The sequence below is a fragment of the Cebus imitator genome, unplaced genomic scaffold (assembly GCF_001604975.1).
Source record: "Cebus imitator isolate Cc_AM_T3 unplaced genomic scaffold, Cebus_imitator-1.0 Scaffold169, whole genome shotgun sequence".
Taxonomy (NCBI): Eukaryota; Metazoa; Chordata; class Mammalia; order Primates; family Cebidae; genus Cebus; species Cebus imitator.
The window spans coordinates 2,834,577-2,848,506 of record NW_016107484.1 but is presented as its reverse complement, the minus strand read 5'-3'; the positions used below and the strand labels follow the sequence as shown (position 1 = coordinate 2,848,506).

At 45.1% G+C, this 13,930-nt stretch overlaps 1 protein-coding gene across 1 annotated transcript in view; it reads right to left on the bottom strand.

The window, feature by feature from the left end:
• DNAH10 (dynein axonemal heavy chain 10) overlaps positions 1 to 13,930 on the bottom strand; it is a 177,268-nt gene that overhangs the window by 68,109 nt on the left and 95,229 nt on the right. The window contains exons 37-42 of the mRNA XM_037744185.1: positions 11,184 to 11,302; positions 8,952 to 9,110; positions 5,083 to 5,218; positions 3,772 to 3,894; positions 2,567 to 2,701; positions 2,065 to 2,281 (exon numbers count right to left, since the gene is read on the bottom strand). Coding sequence (XP_037600113.1) covers positions 2,065 to 2,281; positions 2,567 to 2,701; positions 3,772 to 3,894; positions 5,083 to 5,218; positions 8,952 to 9,110; positions 11,184 to 11,302 — 889 coding nt within the window. The remainder of the gene's footprint in view (positions 1 to 2,064; positions 2,282 to 2,566; positions 2,702 to 3,771; positions 3,895 to 5,082; positions 5,219 to 8,951; positions 9,111 to 11,183; positions 11,303 to 13,930) is intronic.

Genomic DNA, 13,930 nt, shown 5'->3' with positions numbered 1-13,930 from the left:
GCTACTCATCACTGGACAGACACCGAATGCCTTGAACTAACGCTACTCATCACTGGACAGACACCAAGTATTTGGAGCTTGTGCTTCTTGTTCACGGTACAGTCACTGATGTGACTTGTGCACTGGTCAGACTCTTTCTGAGTATTCTGAACTAATGCTTCCCATTCACTGGACATACACTTCCCTGGGAATACAATGGTGCGGCAGAGAGCCCTGGTCCCTAGCCTTACAGTTGTTGGAGGGCCAGGTGGGGGACAGATACAGGCAAGAAGCAGCCATTTCTCAGTGTGGAGCCCAAAGCACTGCCACAGGAGAAGCGCAGGCACAATAGACAATGCGAAAAGGAAGACAGGCAACCCGGGCAGGGGAGAGACGGAAGCGGTAGGTGCCCAGGAGCTCGGGAGCCCTGGCCCCTCCTGTAATCACCATCACCTCTGCCCAGACCATGCAAGGCTTTACTTGAGCATGTCTAAGAGCTGCTGGGATGGTAGAGAGGGGGAGACTGGAGGTGAGAGAGAGACTCAGACGGAGCCAGGAGTGTGTGTGCCAGCGGGGACTGGGACTGATGGAGACACCTGTCTCACCGCCTCCTCCTCAGCCAAGCCATCATCTCCCACCAGTCCACAATCCTCTCCTAACTCAGCAGTCCCCAACTGTATTTGTCCTTTCTCATGCTGCTGCAAGGACACCTGCCAGCTCTCACCCACTCAATGAACTTTGACTTCAACACCGAACCCAGAGATCACCTCCCCTTTGCTCAGAGTCATGGTCTTCTTGCTGCCAGCCCCTAGAGAGGCAGAGAAGACAGACTTGGGGTTTTCTCGGAGGGATTCAACAGGACAACCAGGCAAGGCATTCGGGGTCTTGGGCAAGCGTGGCTGAAGTGAGGGCCACCAGCCAAAGAAGTGAGGACGCAGGGAAGGGGCAAGTGGTGGGAGCTCGAGGCAACAGCAGACACCGGCGCAACAGACTGACCGTCCCCATGAGACCAAATTGGAGCACGTGTATCCCGAGTCACAGAAGCAGAGCAGGCGGAGAGCGGGATTTGTGACACAGACACGATAGCGCCGGGCGTTGGGGGAGTCTAGGGTATGCTTGAGGGCCTGGAGGGCTGGACCTGCAAACAGGTGTCTGGAAATGGGAGGTTCAGAGGGTCATTCAGGTCCCCAAGATGAGGGCAAATGAGGGAGGCAGGCCGGGGAAGCAGGCCAACATCATCGCCAAGTGAGGGAACTGCAGACGGCAGCAACCCTCAGCCAGCACGGCCGACGGAGCTGGAGAGCACTCCTTCAAGGGAGATGTCGGTTCTGAAAAAGAGCAGTCAGACTGCCAGCGAACACAGCAGGGACTTGTACAACATCTTCTAATTACTCCATAACTCTCCATCAGCAAGACTGGAGGTCATTTTATTTTAAACTTTAAAAAGACCACCAGGTAAGGATTATAAAATGCAACTTCAAAAGCATCTATATTCCAAGCCATGCTCAAACATCAATAAGAGATGGACAAAGAACGGCCCTAGCCCCGTATACAGCCTTGGAGAATGCATCCTTTTCATCATGTATGATTCTTTGAAGATGCACATTTTTGTGCAAAAACATAAAATGTTAATTTTATGATTTCCTATGAACGATTTACAAATCCACACTTGATTTTCTACTGTGCAGATACTGTGGAATACAGCAGATGGATTACATGGTGGAAATTGAGAGAGTTGGCTAAAAATAAAAATAAGAGACAGAGAAGCCCAAGGAGAAGAAACTCCAAGTCCTGCAGAATGTGAAACGCTTAAGGAGGGAAGGAAGCAAGTGCCTCGGCTGTGGCAAGGAAAGCTGACTCTCATCCGGAAAGACCCTCCAGAGGGCGTGGACTCCTGCCACCGCAGTCGGAGTGCTAACTGCCCCGGGGGTCCCGCCACCTGCTCCGACCACTGCGTGTTCCTCTAGAGAAGCAAACTATCTGGAAGACTCATACAGACAGAAATACGGAAAAGCTTATTCGCTTCCTCTAGAAATTTAACCAAAGGCACTCAGAGTAGGGAAGCAGGCAGCACTCGGTTCCCACCTGGCAGTTCCCCAGGGCTGGCCCAAACTCCTTCCGTCTCAACAGTAGTCAAGGAAGCAAGGCGTTTGATACATTCATCAAATTTCACCCTTCCATCCTCAAGCAGGGAGGCTCCCAGAGAGCAGTACAGAGCCTCCAGGAAGTAGCACTCCAGCAGGTCAGGGTCCTCTATTTCTCCTTCTAGTAACGCGTCCAACATCTTGGCCAACTGGGTTACCTGGTTCACAGGAAAATATCTGGTTCAGCCCACACAGTCCACCCACACAGATTCCGTTCCAATCATAAATCCCAGGATTCCGGGACCCAGAGGATGGGAACATATGACCCCTCATGTTGGTTCAGACAGATGGAACCCAGTATCTTGACCTGCACAGAAGCAAGCATGGCACCGGTCCACAATGCTACTGCTTACCCTGACTGGCATCTCCACTCCCCTTAAGGCCCCGTGGGCCTGTCTGTAGGAAGGAATTTCTTTTTGCTGACCGCAGGGACCGTTTCTTACCATATTGAGGTCTGTCTGAGGAACTATTGTCTTCAGCTTCTCTGTTTGTCTTCCATCCACCATCCCCTCCACTATCACATCCATGAGATAGGGTACATATTTCTCAAAGAGATTATTCAAATTGTATTGCTCCACCTATTAAAAAAAAAAGCAGCATTCCAAAGCATTTCAAGAGTTTGTTTATTTAAATGGAAGTTGGTGGAAAGCTTTTCTTGCCTAAAGAGGGTTGAGCAACAAGCCCTGATGATGGTACACTGGCAGGTGAGGAGGCCCTGATCATAGTGCCCTATGTTGGCAGAGATTTGTCCTTTACGACATACTTTCAGCTCATCATGAAGTCCTTCATTTCTCTGCCACAGGGTCTGCCATGCCCTTGGGAAGGAGAAAGGGAAGATAACAGGTCCCATTTGTCATAAGAGAGGCTGATCATCTTAGAGTTCAAGTCCCATGACCACAGTCATCCAGCAAAGAGTGTGAAGCAGCAAAGGCCCCCTCCCGATCAAGGCACCAATCACTAACAGGGACTGCCTGGGTCCCGAGACAGCTGCCTCCCATAGGACAGTGCCTCAAATGGTTCCATCATCCTTCCTTTCTTCCGCTTTTCTCCGGCATAATTATGTCCTGGTTTTCCATTCACCTCCAGCCTGGCAGCCTTTCTAGAGACACACCCAGGCCACTTGTGTTCCTTTGAGACTGTGGTCATAGTGTCCCAGGTGTGGTAGAGCCACAACCCACATATGACTGTAATATCCATCTCTGCACTTTTCACAGAAGCCTTTTGTTAAGACAACACACACTTCTGGCCTGTCACCTGTTTTGTAAATAAAGTGTTATTGGTACACAGCCATGCCCGTTTGTGTACAAATTTCTGGCTGCTTTCACGCCACAACAGCAGAGTTGAGCAGTTGTAAAAGAAATCGCATGGCTCACTCAAAGCCTCAAATATTTACTATCTACCCCTTTACAGAAAAGGCGTCAACCTCTGGTCTAGACCAGAGAGTCCAATCATTACCTATCCCGCTGGCTATAAATTATCTGGAATCTAATAAGTGTGTCTGCCTTGTTTTCACTTAATTTGTGCTCAAGGACACGGGCAGGTCAAGGACAAGGTCATTGCCTTCCACTACAAACATCCCTCTGGACTATGTCATCCAACTAGCCACCAACACTAATAACTTTAAGTTCATTTTAGAAAAAGTTTTCACCTTGTTGGGGATTTGATTAACCCATTTTTCCCAGTATGGTCGGTATTTCAAGTTTTTAGGATCCACATAAACCATTCCACATCGAGAGACAGTTGCAGGGGAGGCATACTGTAAATCTCCAACCTGGAGAAATAAAGAAAATCAATCCTGGCTAAAGCTATGCGCAAGATGAACTAGATGTTTAAGGACCTTCTCTTAGGCAAAGTTATTACAACTGCACAAAATCTAAATCATACCAAGATGAACACAGCTTTCAACTGGGATTATGATGAAAAGATTACATACTTCTGACGTAACAACTTTTTGGTTTTCTCTTATTATAAAATTAACGTGAAAATTAATATGTTGTGAATATCTGACAAAAATAGAAAAGTATAAAGAAGAAAATAAGTTATCCAAATCCCACCACCCAGAAACAAATGTTGTTTTGGAGTGTTTTCCATTCAATCTTTTTTCTTTATTTTTTTAACATAGTTGAGATCAGGTAGTATAAAACTTCATAAGTATACAACTAAACCAGATATATTAACAAACCTAGCTCTCTCTACAAAAAAATACAGTTCAGTCAGCTCATCAGATAATAATATGTACAAATATTTCATGCACTGACAAATTTTACAGTTAGGAATGGCATTAATACTAAGAGTGAAAGCAAGTCCCAGGGCCACACCTATGAAACAAGGAGTCCATATCCTAAGCAGGAAATAGAAGGCTTTGGAGAACAGTCTCCAGGAAATAAAGAGGCTCAACAGAATACTTGATATGATAGAAAGTTTAAAAAAGAGGTTAAGATAAAGGCAAACAGTGTGAGGGAAAAAAGGTAGGCAATTACAAACTCCAGACAAAGCAAATGGCTCTAAAAAAAAAAAAGAGTAAATGTAATCATAGTATATTAGTTGGTTCTTCAGTAAATATTTCTGTCTTCATTATAATGTAAACATTATGTACTGTTAACCAACTTAGCAATATACTATTCTGATGTTAATGGTGTAAGAGATGAATTCTCACTTTTGTAGCCATCAGTCAATAAATAATGTATAAACCATAAAATGTATAAAGGAAGAATATCATGCTAAGCCTGTTACTTATAGATACTAGTCATCAGAAGAAACAATTCATAAAAAGTAAAAGTAGACACTTCTGGGATAAAGAGCGATGAGAGGAGTAAAGAACACAGGGTTGTACTTATTATAAACCCTTAAGCATTGTTTGTTTTTTAAATCATCTATATTTACTACTACTTTAATAAACATTTACATGTTTAATTGCAAGAAAGACTTAGGTTCAAATTTACTTTTAATTACCACTTGCCTCAAAGAGCAGGGCGCAGTGTGCTTGGAGCCGGATGCGTTCCCCGTTGGCCAATGTCAACAGCCTGTTGTCATCCATCACAGAATTCATGTTTTCCACCCATAGAGCATCCACATCACCATCAAATAAAATATACCTGGAGCAGCCAAAGAAAGGAGACCCATGGGTCCTAGAGAGCTTCCAATTATGGAACTTGGTATAACCTGCCCATTCATGTTGAATGTCTTTTTCCCAGGGTTTCCTAGCCAGGATCTGAGAAAGAGTACCCTAGTTGGCCCAGAGGTTTGACTGAATGGTATATAAAAAACTGTTTGAGCCTGTAATCCCAGCACTTTGGGAGGCCAAGGCAGGTGGATCACGAGGTCAAGAGTTCAAGACCAGTCTGGCCAACATAGTGAAATCCCGTCTCTACTAAAAATACAAACAATTAGCTGGGCATGGTAGTGTGTGCCTGTAATCCCATCTACTCAGGGGGCTGAGGCAGGAGAATCATGTGAACATGGGAGGCGGAGGTTGCAGTAAGCCGAGATCGCACCATTGAACTCCCACCTGGGAAACAGTTCAAGACTCCGTCTCAAAAAAGAAAAATGTTTGAATTCGTTGCCAATATTTAAGAATTAGGGAACTTCACACAAAAATCTGATTTTCTCACTTCTAGGGCAAACTGGAAATTCTGAGCACACAGACCTGCATTCCTTCCTTCATGGGAACAATCTGCTGATGCTGAGTAGTGGCTGACCATGGAGACAGAAAGTGCCGTAGTCCCTGCCCGCCCCCAGCCCCTATCTCATTTTTCTCTTACATCTGAGGCTGAGTATCAGTTGCTATTTAACGCTGGTTTTAACCCCTGGTTTCCTTGTGCTACAGTTAAGAGAAAAGAAAGTATTCTGGATATTCATGTGTAGTGGATCGAATGGTACCACCAAAAGATTTGTTCACACAGAAGCTGTGACTGTGACCTTGTTTGGAGAAAGGCCTTTGCAGACGTAATTAAGGATCTTAAGAGGCGATCATTCTGCATTATACAGATGAGCCCTAATCTAATGACAAATGTCCTTATAAGAGAAAAGCAGGAAGAGATGTGAGACAGGCAAAGGGGAAGGCCAAGACAGAGGCAAAGACTCAAATGATGTGGCCACAAGCCAAGGAACACCTGGCACCACCAGAAGTGGAAGAGGCGAGGGAGGATTCGCCCTAGAGCCTTCGGAGGGAGTGCAGTCCTGCCCACACCTCTTTTTAGACTTTTGGCCTCTGGAACTGTGAGATAATAAATCTCTGCTGTTTTAAGCCACCAGTTATTTGTCATGGCAGCCCTAGGAAACTAATAACACCACGTACTTAGCTCCACTTCCCTCATTTGTGCTACCTGCTGGGTCCCTCGGGGCATATGAGTTTTCAAGCCCTGGTTGACACACCATCTGTCCTGGCAGCAGGTCTACTTCCAAGGCCTCAGGTATTCAAACTTCATGACGGTTCCATTTTGTGGCTATAATGGCTTACATCTCACTCAGCAAAGCCCATCTCCGCAGGATGGACGCCATTCTGCTATGCCGAAAGGGTAGTTTGACAGTGCCCATTTAACTCACTGATATGAATAGATGGATTTTTTTTTTTTTGGCAGCATTAACATTTTGGTTTATTTCCTTCCCATTTTTTTTTTCTTTTTAACTTTTTATTTTTAAAGAATTTCAAACTTACACAGTTACAAGAATAAAATAGTATGAAGAACCCCCATATGGCATTTAACCAGATTCCCCAATTGTTATGTTTTTTTTGGTCACATTTGCACTCTCATACTCTCTCTCTCTCTCTCTCTCTCTGAATCATTTGAGAGTCAATTGCAGATAAAATGCCCCTTTCCCCTAAAGCAAGTATTTCCTAAGAATAAGCACTTTCTCTTACATAACCAGAGCAGAATTACCCAAGTCAGAAAATCTAACATTGATACATATTATTATATAATATACAGTCCACATTCAAATGTCACCAGTTGTCCCTATAGAAAGTCTCCATTTACATTCATTATAAGAAGACTCAAAGGCCAGGTGTGGTGGCTCACACCTATAATCTCAGCATTTTAGGAGGCTGAGGCAGAAAGATCCCTTGAGCCCAGGAGCTTAAGACAAGCCTGGGCAGTAATGGGAGACCCTGTCTCTACAAAAAAAGCAAAAATTATCTGGGCATGGTGACATGTACCTGTAGTCACAATCACTCAGAAAAGTGAGGTGAGAGGTCTGCTTGAGCCCAGGAGTTCAAGGCTGCAGTGAACCATGATCATGCCTCTGCACTTAGCTTGGGCAACAGAGTATGACCCCTCCCAAAAAAAAAAAAAGAAGAAGAAGAAGAAGAGGAGGAGGAGGAGGAAGGTGAGGAGGAGGAGGAAGAAGAAGACAATGACTATGACAACTAGATTCAAGCAACCATCAATAGATGCTCAAACCACTGGGTGAATGGGTGAAGGCTGGATGAGAAATGGGGTATTTACTTAGTCATAAGAGAGCTCCCTACAGTTGCATATCAACTGCAAAGAGGAAAACAGCACCTTAACCCAATAATCAAGAGTACCACCACCCATAACAGGGCAACCAACACCATGTGCCGTGATGAGATGCGGAGGACACAGCACCAGTCCTACGGCCTTCCTGTCAAAGAGGCGTAGCCTGAATCTAATCACGAAGAAGCAACTGACAAACCCAAACGGAGAGCATTCTCTAGAACGGCTGGTCCGGAATCTTCCAGAACAAGAAGGTCACAAAAGATAAAAGAAATCCTAAGGAACTGCTCAAAATTAAAGACTGACAAGAAACAAGACAAGGGGACTCCGTGTGGAACCCTGAGTCCGTCCAGAATCAGGGGCAAAGCGCTAAGAAGCAGCTGTTTTAAAAGCCATGAGTCGGGACTTCGGACTCTTGTTGTTTCAGGATTTTATTTATTATTAATGGGATTTGATTAGAACATAAAATCAGAACCATTCCTGAGTTTACCAAAGAGATATTATAGGACCAACTAAAAGCTTTTTACCTGACACCCACCCCAGAGCCTTTCCTTACTTGGCCTCACGTGGCCCCGGCCATGGCACGAGGTGACGTCATGGGGCACCATGAACCACATCTACAGATGGAAAGCTATGGCTCAGGAGGGCACGCCTGCACGCTCCACAGCACTTTGCTACCTTTCCTTGACTTACCTTGCCAGAGAACATGGTGACCAGGAGCTTGACAGCGGCTGTATAGAGTCACACAAATCAGGGTCAAATCCCAGGCCCTGGGGCACGTTTCTGGCCCTTCTAGGCCTCAGTTTTCTCCGTGGTAACCTGGGAACAATCCCGGTACCCACCGCACTGCATCGCTAAGAAGACTGTTCACATACACAAAGCACTAAGATTGGACACTGCACTTCCTAAGCACAGCCTCCAGGATTCCATTCTGAGTCTGCTGAAATCCAAGCATGAAGCTGCAATGTACACAATGTATAGTCCTGCCACCATTTTTGTTTTTGTTTTTGTTTGTTTTGATACAGAGTCTCACTCTGTTGCCCAGGCTGGAGTGCAGTGGTGTGATCTCAGCTCACTGCAACCTCCGCTTCCCGGCCAATTCAAGCAATTCTCCTGCCTCAGTCTCCCAAGTAGCTGGGACTACAGGGGCCCACCACCATGCCCGGCTAATTTTTGTATTTTTAGTAGAGATGGGGTTTCACCATATTGGCCAGGCTGCTCTCGAACTTCTGACCTTGTGATCTGCCCACCTCAGCCTCCCAAAGTACTGGGATTATAGATGAGAGCCACCATGCCCGTTCCTGCCACCGTTTTTAATGATGAGCTAATTAACATTAACTAACCCAGGCTCTTTCCTACCTACAAGGATACTCACTTTCGCTCCTTCTTATCTGTTGGCTTGTTGATTTCCCTGAAGATGTTTGACAACACGCCATCGGTCCAGTCTCGGGTGGTGGGGTCCAGGATGCCATAGAGTTCTATGACACTCATGGCTTTGGGGTTCAGGATGTATAACTTTGTCATCAGCCCAAGCCTAAATCAGAGAGACTTTAGCCATGGTTCAAGCAAACTAAATACATGAGGAAAACAATCTGGGTTCCCTCTGTGAGGAATTAGATGTTTTGAATTCAATCCAAAATTTAAAATGCAACCCATGTAAACTCTCCCCTGGGCTTCCCTTCACTGTTAGTGGTTTCTTCCAAACATAAAGCAACCACATTTCACCAAAACTGTAGCCACAGCACAAATGCAGTCTGAACTAGAAGCACAGCTTTGCCTTTGGAGGGCACCAAGAAGCTAAATGTCATGTATGTTTCATATTGATTTCATATTACATATTCAAATATATGACATTTAAGTGAATATCTCAGAATTAAGGGTGTATAGGAGACCACATTCAGCCACCCAGGAAAATAACAAGGCTTTGAACTACTAACGTTCACTCCTTCTTATTTACAGAACAGCACCTGCTCTGTGTGGACTTCGTGAATCAAGCAGATGGCATTTCTCCCCATGATGCCTGTAAATCCCCGCAGCACTCACTATAACATCAATTAATCTGAAGAGAACTAAACTTCATGCACTCCCCAGTTCACAACCAACAAATCAGCAAATAATAATAATGTGCATGTTATATTACACATACACACATATGTATGTGATAGTTCTATAAACTATCTAACAATGAATTAATTAAAGAATAAAATACAAGGCCAGGCGCGGTGGCTCACGCTTGTAATCTCAGCACTTTGGGAGGCGGAGGCAGGCAGATCACGAGGTCGAGAGATGGAGACCATCCTGGCCAACAGGGTGAAACCTCCTCTTTACTAAAAATACAAATATTAGCTGGGTGTGGTGGCATGCACCTGTAATCCCAGATACTCGGGAGGCTGAGGCAGGAGAATTGCTTGAACCCACGAGGCGGAGGTTTGCAGTGAGCCAAGATTGCACCACTGCACTGCAGCCTGGCGACAGAGCAAGACTCCATCTCAAAAAAAAATGAAAAGAATGAAATGCAGATGGCCCCAGCACAGCCCACTTAGAGTCAGTAAGCCACTGTCGACTGTTTTTTTTCATATGAAACATATGAAGAAATAATGGGAACAAATGACAGTCACTTATTCTTTAGCTTTCATAGACTACCTAGAAATGTTTAAGTCACAAAAACTGTAGATTTGATTTAGATTTTTTGCCGGGCTATCAGCATCCAAGGTCTTTCTGGAATCTAGTTAGTTACTGCTTAGGGGAGAAGTGAAGAGTCAGGAACCCACTTTGGATAGAAGGCTTTCAATCCACTGTAGACTTTTATGATACACTCTCTCTTTTTTTTTTTTAGAGAGAAGGTCTCACTCTGCTGCCCAGACTGCTGTGCAGTGGCACAATCCTCACCCACTGCAGCCTCTAACTCCTGGGCTCAAGCAATCCTCCCTCCTTAGCCTCCTGAGTAGCTATACCACAGGTGCACGTCACCACACTCAGCTAACTTTTTTTTAACGCAAAGACAGAGTCTCATTATGTTGCCCAGGCTGTTCTCAAAATCCTGGCCTATGTCATCCTCCCACCTTGGCCTCCCAAAGTGCTGGGATTACAGGCATGAGCCACCACGCCCGGCTCCTTTACGATCTTCTATGTGAGAATGTACAATCACTTTTTCCTTCACGAAGAACTGCCTCTGCAGGGCTGGAGATTGTAAGGCACCCAGGGAAGTGACACTCTTGTCCTGGCCACTCTGAAACCACAGCAGTGCTGCATAATGTGAATCCTGACTTACTTTAAGGAAGCAATCCGGACACCAAGAAACTATGACTTACTTTCATTTTCAAAGTCTCCTTTCAAGGAGACTATAAGATAGTTCGTGAAATTCTAATTTCACAAATGAACCTATTCACCATATGATGCACAAATGGGTCACTATTTCACATTCTAAAATATCTTCACTAAGTCAGCAGTAAAGTCAGTAAGCACATGCTGAGTCAAAAGGGGTGTGTGTAGGACAACTTTACCCTCCCAGGAAATCAGAGAGCTCAGTGGGACTCGGTAATACGGCCACCAAACGTTCGCTGTGCGCCCCCTGCAGCCAGGCCCTCCCCATGGAGCTCATACTCACTTGCTCTGGGCCTGACACAGCGTGTTAATGACGACGGACTTGCCCCCGCCTGTGGGCCCCACCACCATGGTCGTGTGGCGGGTTAACATGGTCTCGAACATTTGAACCACTTTATCCACCTGCGGGACACACAGTGGCAGCTGAGCTAAACCCTATCTTTTTCTGAAGCAGTTTTATTGAGATATAATACACACACCGTACAATTTACCCTTAAGTTAATGGTTTCCAGCATATTCACAGAGTTGTGCAAACATCCCCATAAGCAATTTTAGAACATTTTTATCACCTCTCCCTGGGGAAAAAAAAAAAAAAAAAAAAACCCTGTACCCATCCCTCCCAATCATGGATTTGCCTATTCTGGACATTTCACGGAAATGGGCTCCTAGAAGATGTGATCTCTCACATCTGGCTTCTTTCACTTAGCGTGTTTTCAAGGTTCATCCACGACGTAGCATGTGTCAGTGCTGCATTCCTTTTTATGGCCAATGCATATCCCATGGGATGGGCAGACCACATTCTGTTTCAGCAGTTGATCCATCAGTTGATGGATACTGGGTTGTTCCCACTTTTTGGCTATAAACATTGCTGCTCCAAACATTTGTGAACAATTCTGACTGGACGTTCGTCCTCACTCTTGGGTAGATCCCCAGTAGGGAAATTGCTGGGTCTTTTTTTTTCTCTCTCTCTCTTTGGCAAAAATGTGTTGATTGTATTTTTTGGTTTTTTGTTCTGTTTTTTGTTTTTTTAATTGCTGAGTCTTACGGTAACTCTCAGTTTAACCTGCTGAGGAACTGCCAGATTGTTTTCCAAAGTGGCTGCACCATTTTACATTCCTTCAGAAAACACATCTTTTTAAACAACCATCTCCAGAGAAAATCAGGGTCACGAAAGGCACAGAAAGCTCTGGTCCGTGGCCAGTACCTACTGCCCACTGCCCAGGCCTGAGGCCTCTGGAGTAGCCTGATGCCCTGAAGCTGCCTGACCCGAGGTGACCCCCGCACCGGCCTGGAGGCTCTGGGCACTTTAACTCTTGGCAGGACCCTGCCAATCAATACATTTTTTCGCTTAATGACAACATATGCAACCTTACAGCCTTCAGAGGATCCAAATCCTACCCCAGCAATATCTAATTTAATTTTTTTGTGTGACTCAGGAAAAAAAAAACAGGGGTGAGGTGGGGGAAGAATCTCTGATGGTTAAAGCCTCAAAACAAAATATTTGAATCATCTGATCACACTGTGTGAAAAACTATATGTATACACACACACACACACACACACACACACACACACACACACATATATAAAATCTAGCCTTAAAAAGGAAGAAATTCTGACACATGCCACAACATGCATAAACATTGAAAGCACTATGTTAGTGAAATACGCCAGACACAAAAGGACAAAAATTATATGCTTCCACTTAGAGGAGGTACCTAGAGTAGTCCAATTCAGAGACAGGAAGTTGAGCAGAGGTTGCCGGGGGTGGAGGGAGTGGGAATATAAGCTGTTAATGGGCATAGGGCTTTAGTTTTGCAATATGAAAACATTCTGGGGATGGATAACGGTGATGGTTGCACAGTAACGTGAACGTACTTAATGCCAACAAACTCTACATTTAAAAGTAGGTAAGTTGAGTTATACAAAAAGGCAGCTGCAGGTAAAAATAAAGAAAAAAAAAGTAGGGAAGATGGGCCTGGGGCAGTGGCTCACACCTGTAATCCCAGCACTTTGGGAGGCTGAGGCGGGCGGATCACGAGGTCAAGAGATCAAGACCATCCTGGCCAACATGGTGAAACCCCGTCTCTACTAAAAATACAAAAAAATTAGCTGGGGGTGGTGGCTAATTTGTAGTCCCAGCTACTCTGGAAGCTGAGGCAGGAGAATTGCTTGAACCCAGGAGGTGGAGATTGCAGTGAGCCAAGATCACGCCACTGCACTACTGCCTGGGTGACAGTGCGAGACTCTGTCTCAAAAAAAAAAAAAGTTGTGTTCACAGCTGCCGCTATTGCTGTCCAACGCCAGCGCCGCCTCTCACTCACCAAGCTCCAGCTGAGGGAGAGGCGGGTAAGTAAGGAGGTCTCTACACCATGGCTCGTACAAGCAGACTGCCCGCAAATCTACCAGTGGTAAAGCACCCAGGAAGTAACTGGCTACAAAAGCCGCTCACAAGAGTGCGCCCTCTACTGGAGGGGTGAAGAAGCCTCATCGTTACAGGCCTGGTACTGTGGCACTCTGTGAAATTAGGCGTTATCAGAAGTCCACTGAAGTTCTGATTCGCAAACTTCCCTTCCAGCGTCTGGTGTGACAAATTGCTCAGGATTTTAAAACAGATCTGCACTTCCAGAGCGCAGCGATCGGTGCTTTGCAGGAGGCAAGCGAGGCCAATCTGGTTGGCCTTTTTTGAAGACACCAACCTTTGTGCTATCCGTGCCAGACGTGTAACAATTACGCCAAAAGACATGCAGCTAGCATGCCGCACATGTGGAGAACATGCTTAAGAATCCGCTGTGATGGGAAACACTTCATTCTCAAAAAAAAAAAAAAATTCTCTTCTTCTTGTTATTGGTCATTCTGAATGTTAGATAATTTTTTTCCCATGGGGTCAAAAGGTACCTAAGCATATGATTACGAGGGGAAAAACGGGGGACAGAAATAAGATATTGGCAGTTTTTCCATTTTCATTTGTGTGTGAATTTTTAATATAAATGCGGAGACATAAAGCATTAATGCAAGTTAAAATGCTTC